At 61.5% G+C, this 25,466-nt stretch overlaps 1 protein-coding gene across 5 annotated transcripts in view; it reads left to right on the top strand.

The window, feature by feature from the left end:
* PLXNA1 (plexin A1) overlaps positions 1–25,466 on the top strand; it is a 54,817-nt gene that overhangs the window by 14,167 nt on the left and 15,184 nt on the right. For 3 of the 5 annotated variants that reach the window (XR_010024850.1, XR_010024851.1, XM_063113526.1), the window contains exons 4-23: positions 4,580–4,720; positions 5,654–5,754; positions 6,056–6,179; positions 6,265–6,418; positions 6,969–7,068; positions 8,558–8,672; positions 12,707–12,907; positions 14,932–15,028; positions 15,099–15,292; positions 15,433–15,584; positions 15,660–15,780; positions 16,144–16,292; positions 17,347–17,514; positions 17,719–17,812; positions 18,159–18,398; positions 18,481–18,624; positions 19,016–19,250; positions 21,969–22,111; positions 23,614–23,870; positions 24,597–24,663. Coding sequence is in view for 3 of the 5 variants with exons in the window: in XM_063113526.1 (XP_062969596.1) it covers positions 4,580–4,720; positions 5,654–5,754; positions 6,056–6,179; positions 6,265–6,418; positions 6,969–7,068; positions 8,558–8,672; positions 12,707–12,907; positions 14,932–15,028; positions 15,099–15,292; positions 15,433–15,584; positions 15,660–15,780; positions 16,144–16,292; positions 17,347–17,514; positions 17,719–17,812; positions 18,159–18,398; positions 18,481–18,624; positions 19,016–19,250; positions 21,969–22,111; positions 23,614–23,870; positions 24,597–24,663 (2,997 nt within the window). In the remaining 2 variants the exon portion in view is untranslated. The remainder of the gene's footprint in view (positions 1–4,579; positions 4,721–5,653; positions 5,755–6,055; positions 6,180–6,264; positions 6,419–6,968; positions 7,069–8,557; positions 8,673–12,706; positions 12,908–14,931; positions 15,029–15,098; positions 15,293–15,432; positions 15,585–15,659; positions 15,781–16,143; positions 16,293–17,346; positions 17,515–17,718; positions 17,813–18,158; positions 18,399–18,480; positions 18,625–19,015; positions 19,251–21,968; positions 22,112–23,613; positions 23,871–24,596; positions 24,664–25,466) is intronic. The other 2 variants (XM_063113527.1, XM_063113528.1) reach the window with 2 other exon arrangements.

Here is a 25,466-nt window from a genome sequence, read left to right as displayed (position 1 = left end):
GGGTGGGAAAAATGGGATTCCCAGGAACTACCCCTCCTCCTGCCAGGTGTGTCTGGCCCAGTCCTGCCAGGTGTGTCTGGCCCAGTTAAAGCTATCAGGTCTTCTGCAAATAACATTTTAATTACCCAATTATGCCAGCAGGAACTCACTAATTGCTTTTCCGGTATCCAATTTTTCCTGGCCTTTCTGAGAATGGTGGGGACCCAGGAAGGGGGCCAGAACCTGCTCCCAGCCGGAGGAGAGGGGAATCCCAGGAGGGGCAGGAGCTGGTCCATCAGGGCATCCTGGTCAGGAGGAGGAGAGAAGGGTGGGCTTTGTGCCCTTTGGAGGGTCCTGAGAAGAGAGGGCAGCAGAGGCTCCTGCCCCTCATGTAGCCCCTCCTGGGACCCCTTTTGGCTGCTGACAGGCTTGGCAGCTGCATCTGCAAAGGGGCTGAGATGCCATGAGGCCCCAGTGCTGCAGCTCTGCCTGGAGACCAGGGGTCAGCTTGGCAAGTGCACCCCACTTCACAGGCAGGGAGGCGAGGCCTGGGAGGTGCCTGGTTGGCCTGCCCCCAGCTGCCTCCCCAGGCCAGGGCCAAGCTGGGCAGCCCCCTGCCTCCGGGCGGCTAGGGCGCGTGCCGGTCCTGGCACAGAGCCTGGGTGGCCCAGACATCCTCCTCGGCACCCCCGCCTGCCCTCAGCCCAGAGAACAGGCCCTTTGTTGGCTCTGGGCTGGATGGACAGCTGACCTAGCCAGGCCCTCAGCTCCCAGCCTGCAGCAGTTGGCCAGGGCTACAGCGGTGATGGGTGTGGGGGCTGTTGGCCGGACCAGCCTGGGGCTTGGGCCTCCCATACCCCCGTGGCTGCCTCTCCTCAAGGGCTTCTTCTGCAGGGATCCCTGCTTGTTGTGTCATGGGCCCCTGTGGCCCACAGAGACAGGGGCTGGCCCAGTGACAAAGCGGGTAAGCCTGCTCCCTGGCCCGACTGTGGGGAGGATTGGGTGACTCCCCAGGGCCGTGATATGTTCTTGGTCCTCAGGTGCGGTCAGTGGCTGGCCTGGCACTGAGCGGCCACTGGGCTGAGCCCCACCCCAGAGATGCTGACTGCCCTCGTGTCTCTGTTCAGAATACCGGGACGACTCCCCAGTGTACAGATGGGACAGGGGACTGGAAGGCTGGAGGTCTAGCCAGAGACTGGGTGGGGTGGAGTGGGGCCCGGTGCAGTCCAGTTGTCATGTCCAGTGGGGGAGGGGAGGAGTCCTCAGCAGGCGTAAAGAAGGCTGCTGTGGGCAGAGGGAGCTCTGGGAGCAGGGATGAGCCCCTCCACCCCAAGGGTTTTGTGGTGGCATGTGGGAGGGAGGGCTGATTGGGTGTCATGGGAGATTCTGGTAATCTTTAGGGGAAGGTTTGCTGAGCAAGGAGGTGACAACTGGAGGTGTGAAGTACACCAGGAGACTGGCCTGGCCCCCATGCCCGGGACACCTCAAGTCTCCCGATGCCTCTGCCAGCAGCCCAGCTGCCTCCAGGGTGGGCTGTCTCCAGGTGGGTGGCCGTCGAGTGGACAGCTGCGGGCTGTGGGTGTGTTGTTGGCACATGTGCTCACGACTGGCCTGTGCCCGCTGCCGTCTGTGCCCCTGTGTGCCTCCTCTCTTGGAATGCCTGCCTGGCAGGGGGCTGGCTCCCTCCTCCCACTTTTGGGGGAGATTCTGTGCCCCAAGGTGCAGCTGGGGGTCCAGGGCCCTGGGTTCCTCCAGCAGGTTCTGTGTGAGCCTCAGTTAACCTCCTGTCTGTGTGGTCCTATGAAGCTGGCTGAGCTGCACCAGCCTCCAGCCTGGAAACTGCCAGGACGAAGGGAACACATCCTGGGACTGTTGTTCCAGCGGGGCACCCCCATCCCGCCTTGTGTGTGCACGTGGGGCCTGCTGAGTCTGGGCTGTGACTCCTCAGCCCAGTGTGGGTCTGTCACCTGGGTCGCATCCACACTCTGAGCTGGCACTCTGTGCTGGGCTCCCTCCCCAGCACCCCAGTCATTCCGTGCCCCCCAGAAACCATGACCCTGTTGTCACTCTGTGGTCTGTCTCCAGGAGTCAGCCTCTCCTGGGATCTGCTAGTGTATGTGAGGGGGGACGGCCCAGTGCTGGGACAGGTGGGGGGACAGACGGGTGTGTGGCGGATGGACAGCTGGACGCGCCTGCTCCAGTGGCAGCTGTTTGTGCCGCCTGTCCGAGTGGGCACCCTGCCGGGCTGGGTGGGGCGGGGTGCTCCGGGCCTGGGGTTGGAGTGTTGCTTATGCCTCCTGCCCACCCCCACACCTGGGATCTGGCCTGTCCCTGGACTTGCCTCTCCCTCAAACCTTTCTCCATCCTTTGCTGAGTAGACAGGGGGTTGGCAGGCTGAGCAGGGCTGGGGTCAGGCCTCCAGCATCATGTGGCCACTGGTGGTCAGAGTGGGGGAGGCTGGGACCTCTTGCATCGTGTCCCTGTTCAGATGCCTCGTGGGGACCCTTGAGCCCTGGGGTTGATGATCCAGTTAGGTCAGGCTGCTGAGGACCTGTGTGCCAGGTGTCTGTGGTGGGGAGGGCCAGGCTCAGGGTGTCGGGGCAGCGGCTGCAGACCTGCTGCTAGGTGGGATGGGGTTGAGGCCTGGGCCTCAGGGTGACTGCTGGAGGGACGGGGTGAGGCGCAGCCAGGGCTTGGGGGAAAATCTAGAATCCCAGTTGGTTGGGGTGTTGTGGGTTGGAGATGGTGCTTCTGGAGCTCTGGGTCCCTGTGTTCCACCCCTTGCCCAGGCTATGTCCTGCCCTCCTTGCTATCCTGCCTTCTGCTCCCTGTCAGACGTCTTGGGCTGGCTTTCCCAGGCCTGTGTGGCTGGCTGCTCAGTGTGGTGGTTGCTGTGGGGGTGGCCACCCCGTGTCCCCTCTGCCCTACATGCTGTTTGGTCCTTATTTAATCCTTAGAACGGCTCTGTCTGGGGGAGGAGTGTCTGTCATCCCTGTTTCATAGTTAGGGAAACTGAGACAGAAAGAGGTTAAACACCCACACGGGCCCCACAGCTGGGGTGTGGGTCCAGAGGCTGGCACCTGGCCGACATCCCACCTGGACCTGGCCGCTTCCATGAGCGGTGCCTGCCCTCTGACCGCTGATCTGGCACAGGGCAGGAGGTTTGTAGAGCCGGCACCTTCAGAACCTCATGGGCTCTAGGTCATGGGCCTGCATGGTAATTTTGGTTGAGGGCTCTCTCCCCTGCTCTGGCTGTGCTCTGGCCACAGGCTTGGGTGGGTGTGGGTGTTTGTGGGGTGGGCTGGGAACTGGTTTGGGTCCTGTGCAGGCCCCACCCACAGGGGTGCTGGGCTGCTGTGGCCCCTTGCTGTACTCTGTAGTACCCTTCTTGCAGAGGCTGCTGCCCAGAGCCGTTTAGGCAACTGTGGCCCAGCCCTGCCGGCGTCCCAGCTGGGCCCTGCCCAGCTCTGGGCTCAGCTCTTCCGGGTCTGGTTTGACTTAAGCCTGCTTGGTGGGGAGGCAGCTGAGCGGATGTGGGGGGTGGATGTGGGGGGTGGCCATGGGAGCTCTCAGGAATGCGGCCCTCCCCGTCTCCAGCAGCCAACAGCCTCTTTGGCCCAGAGACACAGTGCCCCACCCTGACTGGCTGCCCTTGGCCCAGCCCCTGCTGGGGCTGGCTGGAGCCAGGGGCTTTTGCCTGGCTCTGCTGCCCCGACCTGCCCTGCCCTGTCACTGCGGGGGCACAAAGAAGGGTACTGTGCTGAGCTGGGCCCAGGCCCTCACCCTGAGGTGGAGGTGCAGCCATGGGCTGGCTGCTAGAGTAGAGCCTGGGGTGGGGGCTGGGCTGGTCACGCAGCGAGCAGGAGCAGGAGCAGGTCCTGTGCCCGGGAGAGCCTGCCTGGGACCACAGAGCTGGGTGGATGTGCCTCGTGAGTCCCATCTCTGGAAAGCCCCCTGGGTCTCTCTGTTAATTAAATACATTTGTTTGGTAAAAGCGACTAAAAATACTCACTGCATTGCGAGCTGCGGAGGAGACGAGCTGGCTAATTAACGCCCGGTTTGTTTGGGATCTAGAATACATTTCCATGCAGATGAAATGCCCGGCCCTCTTCACTGCTTCTTGCTGGAGTACCCCCCTCCAGGACAGCCTGGGGCTTGGTCTCAGCCTCCCCACCCCAGAAGCTCCTGGGCTCATTTCTCAGCAATGCTGGACTCCCCACACCCCCTGCAGGGCCCTGGCCTCTGCTCTCACCCCACCCCAAATATCTCCTCCTCCTAAAGCACAGCCTGCTCCAGGGAGGGTCAGACGCCTTTGCTCTGGGTATGGCTGTGCTGTTCACTGGTGGGTGCTGGGCTGTGGTGGTCCCCAGCCCCCAAATACCTTTCTGGCCTCTGATGAGCCTGAGTGCCCTGCACGGGCTGCCTACCTGGCACTGGGGCTGGGGCAGTGAGTGGGGCTGCCTTCCGCCCTCTCTGAGCCCAGCCTTGTTCTTGCAGGAGTTGGGGGCCTGGGGGAGGGGCTTTGGACCCCTGACCTTAAGTGGGGGTGGGGCTGGCACAGCATTGGCACAGCCCCCCATTTAGAGCCCTGTTGCCACAGATCCTGGTGGACCTCGCGAGCCCTAGTGGCCGGCCAGCCCTGGCCTACGAGAGCGTGGTGGCCCAAGAGGGCAGCCCTATCCTGCGTGACCTTGTCCTCAGCCCCAACCGCCAGTACCTCTATGCCATGACAGAGAAACAGGTGGGTGTCTCACTGGCCCGGCCACCCTCCTGCCGGGGAACTGCTCACTGGAAGGTGGGGGCAGGGCACAGACACGTAACGGGGTGGGTAGCTGCTTCCCCTCTCGAGGGGGATACCACAGCTGGCTGGTGGTCTGGGTTTGCATTCTGAGCACCCTGTGTGCACCTGCAGGTGCGGGAGCTCAAGGGGGCCTGCACCACCAATGCTGCCTCGAGTCCTAAGCTGGGCTGGGAACGACTTTATAAGCACAGATATTTGAAAGTCTTTCAGAGGAGAGGTGTCACTGGAGGGTGTGGGGTGTGCCTTGGGGGCCCCTGAGTGTTTGGACCTGGTGCCAGGATGCTGGGGCTGTGGCCTGGCCTGCTTGGGGGCTGCCTCTGCCCTTCTGCTCAACCTGGAGACCTTGTGGCAGCTGGGAAGGGGGTCACACAGGGCCAGGCCAGCACACGTTGGGGTGAGGCCAGCCCTCCCTCGCCTCTCCACCTGCTCTTGCTTCTCTGCCCCTCTCTGGAGCACAGTTGGGGTCTTCTGCCTCCAGCGAATGGGGGCTGTTCCCTTGGGCTCTGGGGTACTGGCTGAGCAAGGGAGGCTGGGGTGAGCATCGCTGGGGCCCTCTTTGGTGCTTAGAATTGGGGCTGATGAGCCCATCGATCCCACAGGAAACTTAGACCTTGGAAGGGGTCCAGACAGAGTCTTGCTGTGGCCAATGCTGCAGGTTCTCTGCTGGCTGGCTCTTGCACTGACTCTCGCTGATTAGGCTGAGGCAGGGTAACTGGGACCAGCATTAGAATAGACTGAGCACAGTTGGTGTCAAACCAGGAGCTTCCTAGAGTGCAGGGACAGCAGGGTGGGGTCGGGGAAGCGCACCATCTGGGGCAGGCAGCAACCTCTTGGTGGACCTGGAGGGGTCTCACGCCACGGCCCCTGCCCCAGGTGACGCAAGTGCCTGTGGAGAGCTGTGTGCAGTACACGTCGTGTGAGCTGTGCCTGGGGTCGCGGGACCCCCACTGCGGCTGGTGTGTGCTGCACAGCACGTGAGTCAGGCGGGCATGGGTGGGCAGGGAGGGCCCTGATACCTGGGCTGGTGGTCCCAGCCTGGGAGGGTGGCAGGGGCCTCACTGTGCGCCTTGCAGTCCAGCTGCCTGCCCTGCTGTGGGTCTCACCTGGGCAACGCATCAAGGTGAAGCTGGTGACGGCCCTGCTGAGCAGGTGCAGGAACGTCCTGGGGCTGGGGGTACATCCTCTGCCTGGGGCCCGTGTTCAGAGGGCTGGCTGTCCAGGGGCTCTCCCTGGATCGCCCCTTGTGTGCCCAGCCTTAGTCCCCTCTTTCTCCAGCTGCTCACGACAGGATGCCTGTGAGCGGGCGGACGAGCCCCAGCGCTTTGCCTCAGACCTGCTGCAGTGTGTGCAGCTGACGGTGCAGCCGCGCAACGTGTCTGTCACCATGTCCCAGGTTCCGGTGAGTGTAGTACCTGGGTGTGGCAGGGGCAGGGGCAGGTGCAGCTGCAGGCCCCGCTCACCCAGGCCTCCTGCCTGCCGGGCAGCTTGTACTACAGGCCTGGAATGTACCCGACCTCTCAGCTGGCATCAACTGCTCCTTTGAGGACTTTACCGAGTCTGAGGGTGTCCTGGAGGATGGCCGGATCAACTGCCGATCACCGTCTGCCCGGGAGGTGGCACCCATCATGCGAGGCCAGGGTGAGTGCCCTTCCTGCCCCCCACACCGTGCCGGAGGTGTGTTTACATCTTGCCCAGCTCGGTTCCAAGGGCGTGTCTGTGGAGATGGTGACACCTGATGCCTAGGGCTCTCACCTCCTGTTTGTCCTGGTATTGATGGAATAATTCAGGCCAGGCCAGGCTGACGGGCCCTCGCTCCCAAAACGTCCACAGTCACTGGGGACAGCAGGTGGGTGTCATGTCATGAGGCTAGAGGATGGTAGCGTAGGCAGGAGGACGCTGGGGCAGAGAGGCAAGGTGTGCTCAGGGATCGGTGGGACTATAGCTTGGTGAGGGGCAGGCTATGTAAGGTCAGAGGTCAAGTGGGCGGGGGGGCAACAGCCATGAGTATAGCGGGGCCCATGGGGGTGTAGGGCACAGGGTCCTCTGGCTGCTGGGAGCTTTCAGTCAGGTGCTTTACAGACTCTTCCCGAACACCCCAGCCTGCATACTCAACAGGGCTGATGTCAGGGGCTTGGAGGGTCCTGGACTCTGTGGTAGCCCTGGTGACTCAGCTCTACTGCCTCTGCAGGAGACCAGCGGGTGGTGAGACTCTACCTGAAGTCCAAGGAGACCGGGAAGAAGTTTGCCTCCGTGGGCTTTGTCTTCTACAACTGCAGCGTCCACCGGTCGTGAGTGTCAGGCCCCGTCCTGCTGTGTGTCCTTTCTCTGTGGCCCCACTGTCATCACTCTGCAGCCGTGCCCTCCTGCAGCGGGAGTCCAGCGGGCAGGGGTGGCACTTGTGAGGCTGAGGTTCTTGCACCCAGGAGGTCAGGGAAGGGGAGAGGCTGCCATGAGAGCTGCTGGCAGGTGGGAGCCAGCAGAGGCGAGGCTGCGAGGGGCAGATGGGAGGGTCCTGAGGCTGGGATGGAAGTGCCAGCAGGCGCGGGCAGAGTGAGCAGCAGAGACAGCCTCCGGCAACTGGCCTGGGGTGAGAGGACGTCGCTGTTGGGCCCTGCAGGGGGCCAAGCAAGGTGATGTGCACTGAGGTGCATGTGGGACAATGTGTCCACCATGGTGTGGACAGTGGCCTGTGGCCCAGAGTGGAGGCTGGGAACTCAGGAAGGAGGTGGTCTTGTCGGGTCCCGGGCAGGGGCCCACACATGTCCACTCGGTGCCTGCTGCCTCTGGCCTGGTGGACGGCTGCTGGATGGGGGCGTCGAGGTTCCCTGCAATTCATGCTGGCCTGGGGTCTCCTGGCTGGGCTGTGGAGAGTGGGGAGCCGCAGCTGTGCTTTAGCTGCCGTGTCCGCTGTCCATCCTGGCCATGAGCTTCCCGGCCTCGGAGCAAGGACTGGAGAAGCTGAGGGCACTGCAGTTGAGAGGGGAACCCTCAGCTCTGCCCTGACTTAGAGGGCCCAGGCTGAGGCAGGAAGGCCCCTAACAGGTGGTGGGTTTTGGCCTCAGGAATGGGGGAGTTGCCTGGTTTTCTGCTGTGCCTTTGTTGACTGACTCTCAGACTGTCTCTCACAGCTCTTCGTGGAGCCCCCCCATGTGGGACCAGGCAGTGTCTTTACTTCCAGAATGCAGCTTCTCTTGTCCTAGGCAGATGGGGGGGATCTTTGGGGCAGGGGATTGCACTGGCAAAGGCCTGGAGGGGATCCTGGTCCTCAGGGGAAGCAGAGTGGCTGGAGTGGGCCAGGGTGGCTGGTGGGTTGCGAGATCCTGGAAAGAAGGCGAAGGTGGAACGTTGCTGAGATGAGTTGTGAGCCTTGTGGAGGCCACGTGGGCAGAGCACCCATGGAGGCCGGCTCCACCTGGGCCTCAGGACGGGTCAGAGGTGACGCAGAGGCCACTGTGCAAGTGGAGCCTGTGTTTTGGTTGGAGAGGAAGGTGTGCACCATGGCTCTGTCTAGGTCTCCGGCAGCTGCTCATATCTGACTTTAAATCTGAGTTCATCAAGATGGGGGAAAATCACAGGTGTAACAGTCATGCGTGGCCAGTGGTCGCTGCGTTGGTGGCACTGGGGTACTGTCACGTGGTGATGGAGGCTCTGGAGGGGTAGGCAGTGAAGAGGATTGTCAGGAGGGCAGCCTGGGCCTCTCTGAGGAGGGATGGCAAGCTGTGGGGGGTGTCCGGCTGTCCTGTGGTCCCACCCTCACCACCCGCTCTCTGCCTGCAGCTGCCTGTCGTGTGTCAATGGCTCCTTCCCCTGCCACTGGTGCAAATACCGCCATGTGTGCACGCACAATGCCGCTGACTGTGCCTTCCTAGAAGGCCGTGTCAATGTGTCCGAGGTAAGGCTGGCTGAGGGGTGGGGGGCTCAGGCTTTCGGAAGTGGAATGAGCCATGGGGAGACAGTCCTACCTTGATGTCACAAAATCTGGCCTGGGAGAGCACCCTGTGGGTGGCCAGGACATCATCTGTCATTCATGGACCACGAGGGCGTGACCAAGCTGGGTCAGTCTGGGAGGATTCTGGCCCCAAAGCTCTGTGGGGTTGGGGACATCTTCCTGGGCTGCGACCCTCCAGGGAAGGGAAAGACCCTTCAGATGAATTGCTGCACCTGGCCTCTGCTTGGTGGACGAGGGTCTTCTGGGTGCAGCAAGGAGGGCACTGTCCGAGGCCCCCAGTCAGCACTGGTGGGAGCTTGAGCTGTGAGGTACCTGGCAGAGGAGGTGCACAAGGCCTGGTTCCTGGCATCCCATGGCAGGCGAGGGAGCTCTTTGGATTAACTTGCAGAGCGGCTGGTAGGTTCCTTGAGTCGTCTGAAGTACTCCATGGTAATTGCTAGTAATTAGGTAGTAATTATTTTGGAGCCCGGGCAAGGCGCTGACTTTATTTATGAGCAGCGGGCTGGTCCTCCTGGAACCCCAGGCTCTCAGAACCAGGATGGGGCTTGCTGGGCACTGAGTGGATGGGAAGTGGAGGCCTGGGCCAGGGGTGGGGGGCTCCCCGCCCAGCCTGTGGGTGTGGAGCCAGGATTTGAAGTCAGGGCCTTTCTTTGGCTGTTGACACCGTGCTTGTTGGCTGGATGGGGGAAGGCAGGCAGGTCTGTCTGCCGGGGCACTTGGGGTTGCAGCCAGACTGGACTTCCCTGAACAGGCCTGGGGCAGAGGAGGCCTAGGGGGGTATGGAGCCCCTGAGATGCTGTGGGCTCCCCCTCCTCACAGCAGCCTCCCCTGACCACTCCTCTTCCCCGTCATTCTCTGGACTTGGCTTTTCTGCTCCCTGAAGTGATGCCGCATATCAGGGGACAAGACACGGTGGAGGGTGGGCTGAGTGCAGGCGGGGATGGCCTGAGGACCTAGGCCAGGTGTCTTGCAGCGGGTGGGGGCAGCGGGGTTGGGGAGCCAGGTCCTGGGGGCTTTGGGTGGGTGTGAAGTCAGTGCAGGTGTGACCTGCTTCAGGCAGTGGCTCTGGGCCCATGTGGTGCCTGGGAGGTAGTTGAGTGGTCATGAAGGCTGGGGCAGAGCCATGGGTGGGACTGTGGGCAGTTTGAGGTGGTTTTGGAGGCTAGTAGCCCAGTCTCTCTCTCGGGTCCTTTCTGACCCCCTCCCCATCCAAGCCATCAGCTCTAGGACAGCTTCTGCAGGTGTAGGAAGCCCCTGAAGCTAGTGACCCTGGAGTCCTGCGGACCTGCTTGTGGGCATATTGGCCCTGGGAGGTAGAGCAGGAGGGCCAATCCTCTTGAGGAGGTCACCTGCTCAGAGCTGGGCTGGGGGAGTGTGGGGTCGAGGCAGGGTTGTTTGGGGGGGTAAATTCATTGCGTAGACTCTCACTCTGCAGCTATAGCATGGATTTTTGTGTGGACGTTTCCAAGAAGTGTGATGTGTCCACAGACTTATCAGATGAAGTTGCCTGGGGAGTTGTGGGCGTGGAATGACAAGCCCCTCACCCTCAGGCCCCTGCTTCTCAGCTCCAGTTCTGGTGGCTTCTGGGGCAACCTCCTTACACGGGTGTGCCTGCATCAGCCATCCGTCTTTCTGTTGAGACAGTCGAGGGCTCCCTGTGCCATCTCGTGGTGGGAAGGGATCTCTGAGGACCCTGCCCTTGCCCCCTCCTTGCACTCTCGTATGTTCTGTTTTGGGATACAGGGTTGGGGGTATTGAGGAGGCTGCTGGTGCCATGTGGCTGGGGCCTGGAGGGTTCCCATCTGGAACCCCCTGAAGCAGCACTCATGTTTAGCCTGGGACACACTGAGGCATCGGGACTTTGGGAAGTCTGCGAGATACGAGGCGTGGCTGGCATCTCCACTCAGAGGTCCAAGGCCTGGACCCCACACTCTGGCCTCCCTCCTGCCAGGCCCAGTGGAAATCCGGGTCTGTGACCAGAGTGAGACATCAGGAGGGACAGGGCCCTGGGCTAGTTGGTCACTGTGTCTCTAGCAGTGAAACACATGGTGAGTCTACTCAGTTTTCTCTTGATCTGTGTCAGCAGAAAGTTCCAGGAAAAGGGAGCAACTTCCAAACTGAACCATAAATTAGAGTCTCAGCTCCTCAGTTGGTTCACAGACTTGAGCCAGTTTAAGACCCAGCACCCTTTAGTGAACGGCCCCACTGCACTGTCAGAAACGTGCACCATTCATCTCTTCCCAGCCTTCCCCAAAGGGCCCTCTGGCCTTTGCCAGGGTGACCGTGCATTGGGGAAAGGGAAATAATTGACTTTTCTTGGACTGCTGGTCATGGGTTCAGAACACATTTTTCTCCAGGAGCCCCAAACGTTACTGTGGCCCACAGTGGAGACTTGTGGAGTCAGATGATCAGAAGAGTTCCAGCCAAGGCCCATCTCACAGTGGGCCCAGGGGTCCCCGTCTTGTCTGTAATTTCTCCCTGAGTTCTGGAGTGTGTAATTGAAAGAGACACCTTTGCTGGGTGTGTGGAGGAGGAGGAGACAGGGAGGTGGGAAGGAGGCAGGAATAGCCCCAGGAGAGGGCCAGGCGCAGCCGGGCAGGACTGCCACCAAAGCGCAGCGGTCAGATGGGTGGTGGAGTGGCGCAGGGAAGTGGACAACCTCAGAGTCTGGGGACGGGCAGGTGGGAGCTCCAGCTGGCTTTGCTGTCTGCTGCACTCACATCCTCTCACTGCAGGGCCCTGGTGGGGTCCTTGTGCTAGGGGAGCCTGTTCTATGTCTCCTGGGCTCGTGGGCACCAAGGAAGCCCAGGCCACGCCATCGTTACCTGATTATTTTCTGGTTGGGTGGATGTTAAGGAGCCACTTAGCCTGGATTCCAGCTGTTCCAGGAGCTGAGAGCAGGCCTGGGCTTGGACCTAGAAGGGATCTCAGAGCCCAAACTGACACCATTTTGATGGCTGGGGCCCCATGGTGCCAAGGCCTAGGGCAGGCCCAGTCATGGTGAGACCCCAGCCTGAGCCTTGGAGTGCAGAGTCACTGGGCGCCCTTCAAATGGCCAGGGAAGTGTGGGCATAGGTATGGGCCACTGTAGATGCCTTGCCTTCCTACCGGGCTGTGGCCTGAGCACACAGCTGCTAATGCAGCCTTGAGTAGGGGCTGGTGGCCCTACTTACAAGCTTCCACCACCTGCCTCTCCCCAGTGGACACAGGGGCATCCCTGCAGACCCAGTGGCTAGTGGTCAGCTTTCCCAGCTGGGCCTTGCTAGCTGTGCTCCCATGGAGCCCCTGAGGGGTTGGACCAGAGTTCAGGCCTCCTCCTGGGGCTCCCCAGAATCTCTGCAGAGCTGGTCCCAGGCCCAAGCGTGCCTTGGGAATTGTTGCAGAGCTTGGGGATTATGGCCTGTTTTCAGATTCCCTATTTTAAGCCCGGCCCAGCAGCGTTCCCGAGGGCTGTCTGCTCTGCTCCTGGCAGCAGCCACGCTGCAAGCAAGCAGGGCCCTTGCATCAGATAGTGTTGCTGAGATGCGGGCCCCAGGGGCCCGGGCTGTTTTTCTGCCATGCTCTGGCTATTTTTACATGCTCCTTGGGCCCCCAGGTGAGCACTTGCAGACCAGGGCTGCACTCTCAGCTGCTTCTGCCTCTAGGGCCTTTTCAGCTACAGGCCAGATGGGGCCCCTTTGCTCTCCAGAATAGTGGAGCCCTAGCACATGGGCCAGGGCATTCTGGGGCAAAGGGGAGAGGGCCTGTCCTGGTCACAGTATGTAGCTGCATCCTGGGGGAGAGCAGAGCCTGGGCCTCCTGCCTCTGGCCTAGTAGGCTGCCTCTTCAGCCCTCTGTTTGCCAGTGCGTGAAATGGGCACGACGCTCCTTGGCTGGAGAAGCCCATGCTCTGTGCAGACTGCAGTTCAGCATGTGGAGGGCACACCCTCCTCACTGGCCACCAGCCCTGGGCTCAGCTGAAGCCTTGTCGCCCCTAGGACTGCCCGCAGATCCTGCCCTCCACCCAGATCTATGTGCCGGTGGGTGTGGTGAAACCCATCACCCTGGCTGCTCGGAACCTGCCACAGCCACAGTCGGGCCAGCGTGGCTATGAGTGCCTCTTCCACATCCCGGGCAACCCAGCCCGTGTCACCGCACTGCGCTTCAACAGCTCCAGCCTGCAGTGCCAGAATTCCTCGGTGAGGCGGGTTGGAGTGGGTGAGTCTGGGGGCAACCCTGTGCCCTAGAACGGGACGGTTGCCTTCCCAGCCCTGGACCTCGTCTGTGTGCATTCACAAGGGCCAGTGCCTGTGGGCAGGGTACTATGGATGGGTCAGGAAGCGCCTCTGGCTTCCCGGGCGCTGCCCCACCCCTCAGGTGTTCCTGGGTTGTGCAGGTGAGCAGGCTGCAGGTGGGGCCACACAGGTCCTTGGAGCCACTGTGAGTCCCCTGGACATTTGCTGGGAGGCCATCTCGGATGTGGGAGTGGGCCACTGTTGTGAGGCCCAGTGGTGTGTGCAGACTGTGACTCTGTGGGTCTCCTGGTCATGGGCTGAGAGTCAGGTGCCAGTGTGTGCAGGAGCAGTGAGGTGCTGCCATCTTTCATCACCCCTGCTCCAGGGGCCAGGGCCAGAGCCCATGGACTCCTGTTGGTGTCCTGTGGCCAGATGTGAGAATTGCTCAGGTCGGCCCGCATTTGCACATTAGCAGATGGGCCATGCCTGTGAGCCAGGAAGAACCCACATTTGTAGCTTCAAGTCTAATAAGATGATGTTCTATGAGCTCTGTAGTCAAGTTCAGTGATTTTAGCAATGGGTGATCTTTGCAGAGATCTGGAGGGCCAGAGGGAGTGGGCCAAGTCAGTCGTTGGAGGCCTGGGCTCAAAGCCCGTGCTCTTGTAGGGCTCCTTCTATGGCAGCCACAAGCCTCAGTTTCTCCATCTGTCTGAGAAGGGTGTGGTCAGGCAAGCAGTGTTCTCCTGGAGTTGACTTGGGCCCTGTTTGGCAAGGTGGGTGGCTCTGGGCTGTTGGCAGGGCCTTGGTTGTCCTCCAGGCCCTAGAGTGCCAAAGAGGGGCCTTGATGGGGTCAGAGGTCTGGCTCCTACAGCCCTTTAGCTGACCCCTGGTCTGTCTTAGAGGTGGGTGCAGGGCCTGAGATCACAGCAGCTCCCTGGGGCAGGACGGGCTGCAGGTTGGCCACGAGGATCACTCTGTGTCGCCAGGGCAGGCCTAGAATTCCCTCCATCTACCTACCAACCTTCCCAGCTATTTCTGTTCTTTGGCCTGACTCCCGTCTGCCCGCCTCTTCCACCTGCACCTGTCTCGGTCCCTCCATCTCCATCCTCCATGGCCTGTCTTTCTGTGGGTCTTGAAGACTCTCTCTGTGCTTCCCTCATCCATGCCCCTTCCTCCTCACCAGGCCCCCATTTATCTTTTCTCCAGCTGCGTTTAAAGGGAAGAAGGAGTATCCTGGAATTTGATAGGAGCCAATTAAATTCCTGCAGATAAAATAATGATGAATTGCAGGGCTGCCCCTTGGAGACGCCAAGCTCCCTGCCTCCACTCCAAGCACAGGAGCAGAGTTGAGGTCATCAACCTCAGAAAACGGGACCCAGCTGCAGTGCTAGGCCCAGGCTTCCTGGGAAGGGGCGGTTCCCCCGAGCCTAGCCCAGCCTTGGGAGACTGGGGCAGGGTGGCACTGGACAGTGATTCTGCTGGCCTGTGCCCCAGTGGGGGACTCGCTTATCTCGCACCTCAGGGCAGTCCTGGCCCATCAGCAGATGAAGATATTGAGGTTCCCAGAGCATCCCTGATGTCTGTCCATGGGTCCCAGCTGGGAGGCCTGGTTTCCCAGCAGGGCTGAGCACAGGGAGCAGTTTGAGGCTGAGGGCTCGTTGTGGTTGGAGGAGGTCCTTGAGATTTCATGGAAGCTGACCGTAGAAGCTGGGAGGTCACCTCATATGGAGGCCGTGGAACCAGGAAGAAGCTGTGTGTGAGGGGGTGGGTACAGGGGAGCTGGGCGTGACTGCAGAAGCTTGCCCCTTCACTGGCAGGTGGGTAGGCGGGAGGCTGCTGTGGGGTTTGCTTGGGAGGCCATGTGCTGGGGCCCTGCCAGGCCCACTTCCAGTGGCCAGCCCTGGAGATGGCGAGGTGCATGCAGGCCCCTGCCCAGGAGGTGGTGGCCTGTGAGCCTTGGGACCTGACTGCCTGACTGCCACCCACAGTACTCCTACGAGGGGAACGATGTCAGCGACCTGCCTGTGAACCTGTCAGTTGTGTGGAACGGCAACTTTGTCATCGACAACCCCCAGGACATTCAGGGTGAGCGGAGGCACCCTGGCCAGGGTGGGGCAGTGGGCAGGGCCAAGCTGACCATGACCCATCTCCACAGCCCACCTCTACAAGTGCCCGGCCCTGCGTGAGAGCTGTGGCCTCTGCCTCAAGGCCGACCCGCGCTTCGAGTGCGGCTGGTGTGTGGCCGAGCGCCGCTGCTCACTGCGCCACCACTGTCCTGCTGACTCGCCCACATCCTGGATGCACGCCCGCCACGGCAGCAGCCGCTGTGCTGACCCCAAGATCCTCAAGGTAGGTCGTGACCCCTGCTAAACCCAGGTGCCTGCCCCATCCCCACTTAACTCCTGCCCACCATGCTGCCTTACCTGGCGGGGCAAGCCCCGCGAGGCTGGGTACCTAAGATGCAGTGCCTGGCCCCTGCCGCCCTGCAGCTGTCCCCCGAGACAGGCCCACGGCAGGGGGGCACGCGGCTTACCATCACGGGCGAGAACCTGGGTCTGCGGTTCGAGGATGTACGGCTGGGCGTGCACGTAGGCAAGGTGCTGTGCAGCCCTGTGGAGAGCGAGTACATCAGCGCCGAGCAGTGAGTGCCACCCAGGTGTTGGGGGGTGGGCATTGGGGGTCCCCGCAGCTACTGAGGCCCACCCGGTGCCCCCAGGATTGTCTGTGAGATCGGGGACGCCAGCACGGTGCGGGCCCACGATGCCCTGGTGGAGGTGTGCGTGCGGGACTGCTCTCTGCACTACCGTGCCCTATCGCCCAAGCGTTTCACTTTTGTGGTAAGCCCTCATTCTGCTGCTCCAAGAAGGTGACCATGGGTACCACTGAGACCGCATGAGTGCAGGGTGGCCGGGGCCCATGGGCCCCTCCTTTCCTCCCTTGGGTCCCCTGGTCCAGCACACCCTGCTCCCCACGGCCTCTGGTGCTGTCCCCTCTCCTGTGCTGAGACCAGCCCCAGGGCTCCCTAGCCCACCTCCCAGTGTGTCTGGGAATCCCCGAGCGTGGGTCTGGAGCCCAGCTTTGGACAGGTGGCTTCTCCTGGGCTGGGTACAGCTTGTGGTGCACACAGGCAGAGGGGGGCCTGGCCCCATGTACTCGAGAGGACTTCCCTGGGACCTCCAGTGAGTTTCTTCTTCCTGCAGACTCCAACCTTCTACCGCGTGAGCCCCTCCCGTGGGCCTCTGTCAGGGGGCACCTGGATTGGCATCGAGGGGAGCCATCTGAATGCGGGCAGTGACGTGGCTGTGTCTGTGGGAGGCCGGCCCTGCTCCTTTTCCTGGTATGGAGGCAGGTGGGAAGCCCTGTCCTGCTGGTGGTTGGGGGCCAGGGCTGTACCTCCTCTGGGTTCACATGACTGTATGCCCCTTCCTGTTTCCCAGGCAACAGGCTGGAGAGCCTGGCTGGGGTGATCCTGTGGAAACCTGGAGGCGGGAGAAGGTTACCATGGAGACAGGGGCTACCTCGAGAGTGGGAAGAGGAGGGAGGGCCAGCCTGCGGTGGGTGGGCCTGGCCTCCCGCATGACCTGGTGCCTTCACCTGGTTCTTCTCTTGAGGGGAGAAGGAAATCCCTTGAGAACAAAATACAAAATATTTTTGAAAAATTTTGAGGGAGAAAAACAGAAATCTTAACAGAAGTTTCGAAGCTTGAAGTGGATAATTTTAGATTAGGGATGATAATGGAACAGCCCGTTAGATATTTTCCTGTAGTAATTACCTGTTATTAGACTGATCATTGATGTTTGCAGCCGAGCTGGGCCTGGTGGCACTGGGGTTCCCAGCTATGCTGAAGTGGCCAAGGGGACGGGTCCAGATGCAGGCAGTGCCTGGCCAGCTGCGTGGCTGGGTTGACCCTGTGTCTCATCCCCCAGGCTAGCTCATTTTGTGTTCTTGTGGTCACCCAAGGACATGAAGATTGAGCCCCATTTTTCAGGTCGGGATGGTGTAGAGAAGGAAGGTGCCTACCTTACTGAGGGCAGTGGGAGTTAGCACCGGACTAGGTGGGAGAGGTCGCGCTCGTAGGCTGGGGCTGCTTGCAGCTTGAGCCTACTTGCCAGCCCAGAGGACGGCATGAGGGCAGGTGTGCTCAGGGCCTGGAGAGAGTGCAGCAGGCAGGCCCCTCCCCATCACAGTGGGGCTTTTGAGGACCACAGGTTCTCAGGTCAGAGGTCCAGGGGAGGCAGCAGGGACGAGGTGGTCAGGCCCTCAATGCCAAGCAGGGCAATATGGGTGGTGGCAGTGGCCGCAGTCACACAACTTGGCTGTGGAGCCATGCCATCCATCCCCCTTGAAGGCGAGCTGTGGCGTGTGTCCTGATGCCACCCCACTGTCCCCCTGGGTCCCTCCAGGAGGAACTCCAGGGAGATCCGGTGCCTGACACCCCCTGGGCAGAGCCCTGGCAGTGCCCCCATCATCATCAACATCAACCGTGCCCAGCTCACCAACCCCGAGGTGAAGTACAACTACACCGAGGACCCCACCATCCTGAGGATCGACCCTGAGTGGAGCATCAACAGGTGGGATGGTCGCCCCAGGCCCTGCCCCTGCCCCTGTGGCTGAGACCCATGCCAAGCCAGGAGCCCCTCTGCTGCCTGGCTTGCCGTGTTTTCTGGCCGTGAAACGTCTGTGCTGAGTACCTCTACCGTGCCTGCTGTCTGGGGAGCGGGCTCTGGCTGAGCTGTCAAGCTTCGTCCCATGACTCTCCAGCCCTCACTTTCTAGTGGTGGGACCCTCCTAACGGTCACGGGCACCAACCTGGCCACTGTCCGCGAACCCCGAATCCGGGCCAAGTATGGAGGCGTTGAGAGGGAGAACGTGAGTCCTTGCCCTCTATGGCTTCCCTCGGACCCTGCCCTGCCTTCCATCCCTGCCTGGGCTCCCTCCTCAGTGTGTGCCAGCCTCGGCTGCTCCTGGAGGCCCTGCGGAAGGCAGCGTCCCTTCCAGGGGGTGGGAGGAGTGTGCCCAGTCAGCCAGCCTGTGCCCCTCCTTCAGGCCCGCCTCTTCCTCGGCCCACACAGGGTGGGCGCCCCAGGAACATGCTCCCCCCTGCTCCACCCATGCCTGGAGCCTGGCACCTTCCTCAGGGCCGGGCTCTGTTACGGGAGAGTTGTCCTGTCCTCTGTGAGGGCCGGCCGAGCGTCCTTGTATCCTGTGCCCCCAGAGCTGCGTGGTGTACAATGACACCACCATGGTGTGCCGAGCGCCGTCCGTGGACAACCCGGTGCGCAGCCCACCGGAGCTGGGGGAGCGACCGGATGAGCTGGGCTTTGTCATGGACAATGTGCGTGCTCTGCTAGTGCTCAACTCCTCCTCCTTCCTCTACTACCCTGACCCCGTGCTGGAACCGCTCAGCCCCACGGGCCTCCTGGAGCTGAAGCCCAGCTCCCCGCTCATCCTCAAGGTGGGTCACGGTCACCTGCCAGCTGTGGGGGTCAGGGAAGAGGCTCCTTGGCCGGGGCTCTGACTCACCTCACTGTCTACAGGGACGGAACCTCCTGCCGCCTGCGCCCGGCAACTCCCGGCTCAACTACACAGTGCTCATCGGCTCCATGCCCTGCACCCTAACCGTGTCGGAGACGCAGCTGCTGTGCGAGTCGCCCAATCTCACAGGGCAGCACAAGGTCACGGTGCGTCCACTGTGCGGCCCCGGCTCTGTTCTCCTGGACCCCACCCACCTTTCACCTGCTGACCTTGCTCCAATCAGGGCCACCCCAGCTCTGTGACTCAGCCCCAGACATGCCCATCTCAGCAAGCCCAGCTCCAGGATGGGCCCTACCCTGCCTTTGGCTGCATGAGCTCCTGGACCACCTCCTGCCCTGAGCCCTCGTGCTGTCCAGGCTGGCTCGGGTGCCTGCCTTGGGTCCCAGCATCCCCACCCGCTGACCACTCTGGGCCCCTGTTGGTGGCACATCACCCACAGGCAGGTGCCACGGGGCATATGGAGGGCTGTCAGGACAGGGCTCTGGAGGTCCAAGGGAGCATGGCTGGTTCCTGAGTGGCCTCCACCCTACCCAACAGGTGCGGGCAGGTGGCTTCGAGTTCTCTCCAGGGATGCTGCAGGTGTACTCAGACAGCCTGCTGACACTGCCTGCGATCGTGGGCATTGGTGGTGGGGGGGGCCTCCTACTGCTGGTCATCGTGGCCGTGCTCATCGCGTACAAGCGCAAGTCACGTGACGCTGACCGCACCCTCAAGCGGCTGCAGCTCCAGATGGACAATCTGGAGTCCCGTGTGGCCCTCGAGTGCAAAGAAGGTCTGTTGGGGCAGAGGCTTGGGGGCTGGGGCTGGGGGTCTGGGGCTTGCTGAGGAAGCTGCTACCCCTGAGCCACGCCTGTCCTGCCTGCTGGCTCCAGCTCATTTTACAGCACTCCGAATGGCCATGTTTTGCCAGGCTTGTCCCAGGGTGGTTGGTAGCTGCCGACCAGGACTTGCAGCCTGGCCCTGGAGCAGGTGCCATCTTGAGACACAGACCCTAGAGCCAGGCTGCTGGCATCTGCATCCTAGCCTGGCTGTGAGGCGGGGGATGGGCTGCTTTTCCTTATGTGCCTCAGTTTCTTCTGTAGAGTGGGCACAGTGATTGGGCCCGCTTGGCTGGGCAGCGTGAGTGCTGTGGCCTGCTGGGCGGTGGAGCATGTGCACGCCTGCCAGCATGGGTACTACTGTACATGCCTTGAGTAGGGGCCCCTCGCCAGGGTGCCTGTCTTCAGTCCCCAGGCACACAGTGCTTGGCCTGGCTGGCCATTGTCCCGAAGGAGCTCTCTGCCAGGGAGTCAGGCCACACCATTCTCTGGAGGTGGGGGTGCCTGTCCACTGTGACTCGTGATTGTGAGTGGTATTGATAGGCTCAGACTGGCTTTGGCAAGGGGCAACATTGGGCTTCCTGTGCAGGGAAGTTCAGGGGTGGCGGGCGTGCATTGGCATGATTGGCCTGGGCCCTCAGCATTGTGTCCCGAGTCTCATGTTTTGTGTCTCCTCTCCCCTGGTGCCAACCTCTCTTGGGCACACACTTCTCTTTGGTGACAACATGCCACAACAGAAGGGCTTAGCTACCCAGTGGGTGGGCTCTGTTGCTGTACCAATCCCTGCGGGTCACAGCTGGTCTTCTCCTCCCCTTCGTCAGGTCTATTCCCCTGAAGCCCCTGGCAGGGAGGGGTGGACTCCAAGGCAGGTGGAGTGTGACCCAGACAGTGGGATGGGTTCCAGGTAGGCAGGGTCTGCAGACATGCTGTCTGTGGGCCAGGAGCAAGGAGGTGAACAGCTGCTGGGGGTCAGGGGGCAGGGCACAGGCAGCAGGACCCCAGGCTGGAACACAGGCTCCACATGGAGTGCATCAGGGCCCCAGGGGCCGCTGTCCCTGCCTGATGTGGCATGGAGAGGCCCGTGTGCCCAAGGTTGCACTCGTCCCATTCAGAGCTGGGCCTGACCCCAGACTGGTGTTTCCAGACCCCCAGCCCCTGTGCTGAGTGCTGCAGGGTACAGACAGTTGGGGTGGGGGTGAGGGTTAATGCTGGGAGCAGGGAGGTGGGCTCTGAGGCCAGGGCCCATGGGGATCCCTGGCGGCCTAAGACAGAGAACCTCGTCTGCACAGTGGATGCTTGGTGGAATGGGGAGGCTCGTGGGTTTGTGTGTTGGGCTGGAGGTGGCAGACGACAGCCCTTGGCCCCAGGATGGCTGACATGGCTACAGGGCTAGGTGCCACCCACCTTTTGGGGTCCCATGTGCAGTGGTTGTGAGGGGACTAGAGCAGCGCTGATGATAGTTGACATTTTTGGAACATCTGTTAGGTGCCAGGCAAGACCTAGCATTTTGCAGATGCTAACTAGCAAACGCTTATGGCCCTAGCAGGCAGACACGGGAGTGTTCCTGTTGCAAGGATGGGGTATGAAGGCAAGAGCTGGAGTTATTACTAATTCTTTTGGGCTTCTGCTGGGCTAGGGTGTCCAGTTTGCCAAGGCTGGCCAATCTCAAAATGTAAAGTCCTGCATTCCAGGAGCCCCCACAGTCCCAGACAAACCTGGGTGGCCCAGTGGTTGTCTCGGCCTCGTCCACCTGCCTGTGGGCGGTCCTGGGGGTACTGCAGGCAGGTGTGTGTTTTGGGCTGGGTGGAAGGCAGGTGGCCTGGGCCTCTTGTGGGGCTCTTGCTTGCTGAGGGTGATTGTCCACCAAGGCCGGCATGCACAATGTCTGTACCTGCCAGCCTGTGTGTGGATGCAGTGGCTGGCGGCTGCCCCACGGCTGGCCAGGTGGAGATAACCAGATGCTGCCCGGCAGTGGTGCCTGGGAGATGAAGGCCCTGGCTCATAATTAAACCTGCCAGATGTCCTCAGAGACTGCCTGGTGCTCCTCTGGCTCTTGGTCAGATAGCGTATCCTGCAGGCTGCTCCAGGGCCAATACTCAGGGCTCTGGAATGTTCCGCTGGGGCCCCTCCCACTGCCATGCCTGCCTTTGTTCCTGAAGAAGGCAGAGCTGGTCTGGAGCAGGGCGGGCCCTGTTGAGGGCCCTGTGGCCTGAGGTGTGCATGTGGGGGTTGTCAGCATGGGGGTGTGGGGATCTGAGGACAGCCTGCAGCCCGCTGTCCTTGGGATCTCTCCTGTCCACCACCTCCCACACCTTCCCTTCCTGGGTGGCCAATGGAGCCAGCACTCTATGGCTGCTCCACCCCAAACACCAGTGTCTGGGATACAGGAGGCCCCACCCAGCCTGGCCTTGGTGCTAGTGTCTTCTCTGCTATTGTTTTGGTTAATCTTGGGAAAACCCAGTGAGAGAGAAAGGTTTTATCCTGTTAGGACTGGAGAAACTGAGGCCCAGGGAGGCCCATTGGTTTCTTTAAGATCACGAAACCAGTAAGTGGCACAGCTAGGATTTGATCCTGGCCCCAGGAGCTGGAGGGCGGGCCATGGAGAGGGGCTGGGGCCAGGGGACTGGGGGGGCTGGCAGAGCACCTTGCCCTGATGCCATGTCTGGCCACAGCCTTTGCAGAGCTGCAGACAGACATCCACGAGCTGACCAACGACCTGGACGGTGCTGGCATCCCATTCCTCGACTATAGGACCTATGCCATGCGGGTGCTCTTCCCTGGGATTGAGGACCACCCTGTGCTCAAAGAGATGGAGGTAGGACTAGGCCAGGTATCAGCTGAGTGGGGAGGGGGTGCCGGGCTGCAGAACCAAGACTGGACTAGCACTGTGGGGCCCTGAGCCCTGGGGATTGGTCACCATGGCTGTGCTCCCCACAGTGCCTCAGGAGGGCAGGAACGAGGGTCTGGGCCTGGGGCAGGAAGCCCAGCCTCATCCCAGCAGTCTACCCTTTAGCCTGGGCTCCTGGCTTCTGTCTTGTGGCTGAGCTCCGTGGGCTCTGACTCTCTTCGTCAGGCCCACATGCTGCTTAGTTGGCCTGGTTTCCGGGATGGCTCTGGATGCCAAACTTGGCTGGGTAGGGGCTGCATGCTGGGAGGTGCGGGCACCGAGCTGGAGTTTGCAGTGGCTGGTTGGGGTGGGAGTATGGCTGTCCTGTTATGGGGCCCGCAGAGAGCTGGGTTGTGCTCTGTAGATATTGGAAGCACCCAAGCTGTTGGCAGTGTGCCTGATCAGCAGAGGGGCAGAGGCTGTTCCCCAAGTCCAGCCCGGGACTAGGCAGGTCAGCTCTCTCGTGCTCTTTGGGCCATCTCTGCATCCTGTTGGATGTTGGATAGCCTGCTCCCCTTGTGGCTGTGTTGGTGGGAAATCCTTCTTGAGCTGAACCTGAATGGCCCTTGGACCCACGGGCTGCCCACTGCCTTCTTGTTCCCTGAGATTGCTGCCACACCAGGGGCTCCGTATCCTCCCCCTATTGGATCTCTTTCAGTGTCTGCATTTGCTGTGTCTATCTGGCTCTTTGTCTTAGCTGTGACTGTGGGTGTTCTATCTGGTACCTGTCACCTGTTTGCCTGGGCTGGGAGCCGGCTGTCACTGGTGGCCTCTGGGCATAGCCTGGTAGGGAACTTCCTGCCCTGAAGAGAATTGGTTCCAATAAGAGAGAGAGCAGGCTCCTTGCAGCAGCCGTGCCTGCATGCCACCCGTTTCCCACCTCCCTGCTGTTTGGCCCTGACCAAGCCGCCTGCCCTCAATGGCTTCTGGTGGCCTCTCCGTGAAGTCTGGAGGACACTTGTGCATTGGTTATGGCTGTGAAGGCAGAGTGAGGCTATGGACGTGCACCCCACACCCAGCAGGTGGGGTGTTGAGCTGGGCTTCCCTCAGGCCACTGGAGGCCAGGCTGGCAGACCAGGCCCTCTCGTGCTGGGCCCCACCAGCGCTGGTAACACCTGTGTTGTGTCTGCCTGCAGTGGGCTTCTCAGGCTGCTGTGGCTGGGGTGTCCGTGGCCAGGGGCTGTCCTGATGACAGTGGCATTGGTGGCCGCTGCCACGTCACATCTGTGTTGATGACAAGGACAGTTGAGGATGGGGACTGGCCTGCTGGGGCCCTGAAGAGTCAGAGCAATGTGTCAGCTGCCCTCAGGCCTGCTCTCTGGCCCTATGCTGCCCACACACACCGGCTTGGGCTGGCGGGCCTCCCTCCTGTGTCCTCCGTGGGGGCTGGGTACCCCTCTGTGGTCGAGCAGGCCCATGTACCCCTACAGGTGCAGGCCAATGTGGAGAAGTCGCTGACACTGTTCGGGCAGCTGCTGACCAAGAAGCACTTCCTGCTGACCTTCATCCGCACCCTGGAGGCCCAGCGCAGCTTCTCCATGCGCGACCGCGGGAATGTGGCCTCGCTCATCATGACGGCCCTGCAGGGTGAGATGGAGTACGCCACAGGCGTGCTCAAGCAGCTGCTGTCCGACCTCATTGAGAAGAACCTGGAAAGCAAGAACCACCCCAAGCTGCTGCTGAGGCGGTGAGCCTCCTGTGGGTGCTGGGGGCTGGGCCTGGGCACAACCTGGAGGTGGGCACGGGGAACCCCTGGCGGGCAGGCGCCAAAGGGAGGTGTGTGCTGGGGGGTGTCGTGAGATGTGCTGGGGGGAGCAGGTGCAGAGCAGGGGGACCGTGTGCTGGGGGTGAGCAAGCACAGAGGGGGTGCATACTGGGGTGTGGGGCACATGCTGGGGGGCAGATGCGAGGGGCCATTCTGGGGGCCGGGGTGCAAAATGGGGGGCTGTGGTATGTGCTGGGGGTGAAGCAGACATTGGGAGGGACTGCTGGGTCTGGGGCACAGAGTGGGGGGTATGCTGGGAGGCGTCATATGTGTTGGGGGTGGGGCAGTGAGGGCCCTGCTGTGCTGAAAGTACCCAAGCCAGGTAGGGGTCAAGGGGTGTGAGGAATCACTGGATCCCCCGAGCCTCAGCCTCCTCATCACCAGGTGCTGACAGTGGGGACCCAGGTGTGCCAGGCACCCTTTGGGGCCCACTGATGCCAGGCCTGTGTCTTTATGTCCAGAGGCCTGGGCTCTGGGATGAAGGGCTAGGGTCTCCATGGCAGCCCCCAGAGCTGCCTGATGCCCACCCACGTGGGTGCCTTTTGAGGCCTGACCTTCAGCTCTGCAGTAGCAGAGTGGAGAGTGGGGCCCACAGGGGTGTGGTGCCTGGTGGGATGACACCATCCTACTGGTATTCTGCACCCCCAGGACTGAGTCGGTGGCGGAGAAGATGCTGACCAACTGGTTCACCTTCCTCTTGTACAAATTCCTCAAGGTAGGAGAGGAGGGTCTGAGAGCGGGCGGCAGAGGCTGGGTGAGTGGTGGGAGGGAAGGGGAAGGGTGGGGAGATGCGGGAGCCAGGAGGGGAGAGAGGTGCTGGGAAAGGACAGGCTGAGGGCTCCAGGGGTAACCACGCACATGCTCCCAGAAACTGCGTTCGTTGCCCCTGTCCCGTCTCTTTCTGAGACCCTCACCCTACCCACTGAGGTAGGTATGGATGTCCTCACGCTGAAGCACGTGGCCGAGCTGTTTGGGCACAGGCCCAGGTCTCCATGCTTTGCCCAGAGCCCGGAGCTGGGCTGTGAGGCTGAAGAGGGCAGAGGGCACCTAGGCAGTGGCTTCCAAAGGGTCGCATGCCCAGCCCGGGGCCAGCCTGGGGAGGTGCCCAAGGGCTCCCATCTGGCACCCATTAGCAGGTGAGGATGGCTATGCTGGGCTTCCTCTATGCTGTCCACACTCCAGGAGACAGGTACTGGGCATGTTCAGATTGGGGTGTAGGCCAGAGTTTGTAGACTGTGACCCTGGGCTGGACATGGGTCCCCCTGGGCTTTATTTGGGCTATAATCAGTAGAATTGGTCACCTTCAGATACTGGGAAGTCATACAGATACGGGTATCTGCCCTCCCCTGGAGAACCCAAAGGCTTGGTGGAGGACCCGCGTTCTCAAGCAGCGGGAGCAGCAGGGCCTCCACGTGGAGCCTGTGTGCGTGAGCACCTGCTCCCTGCGTGGGCTCCGTGGCCTGGCTGACACTCTGAGGACGAGGTGACCAGCAGAGTATCCTAGCAGTCAGGGTTGGG

This window comes from Cynocephalus volans, chromosome 11 (genome assembly GCF_027409185.1).
Source record: "Cynocephalus volans isolate mCynVol1 chromosome 11, mCynVol1.pri, whole genome shotgun sequence".
Classification (NCBI taxonomy): Eukaryota; Metazoa; Chordata; class Mammalia; order Dermoptera; family Cynocephalidae; genus Cynocephalus; species Cynocephalus volans.
The sequence above is the reverse complement of the archived record's forward strand: the minus strand, read 5'-3'. Positions and strand labels throughout refer to the sequence as shown.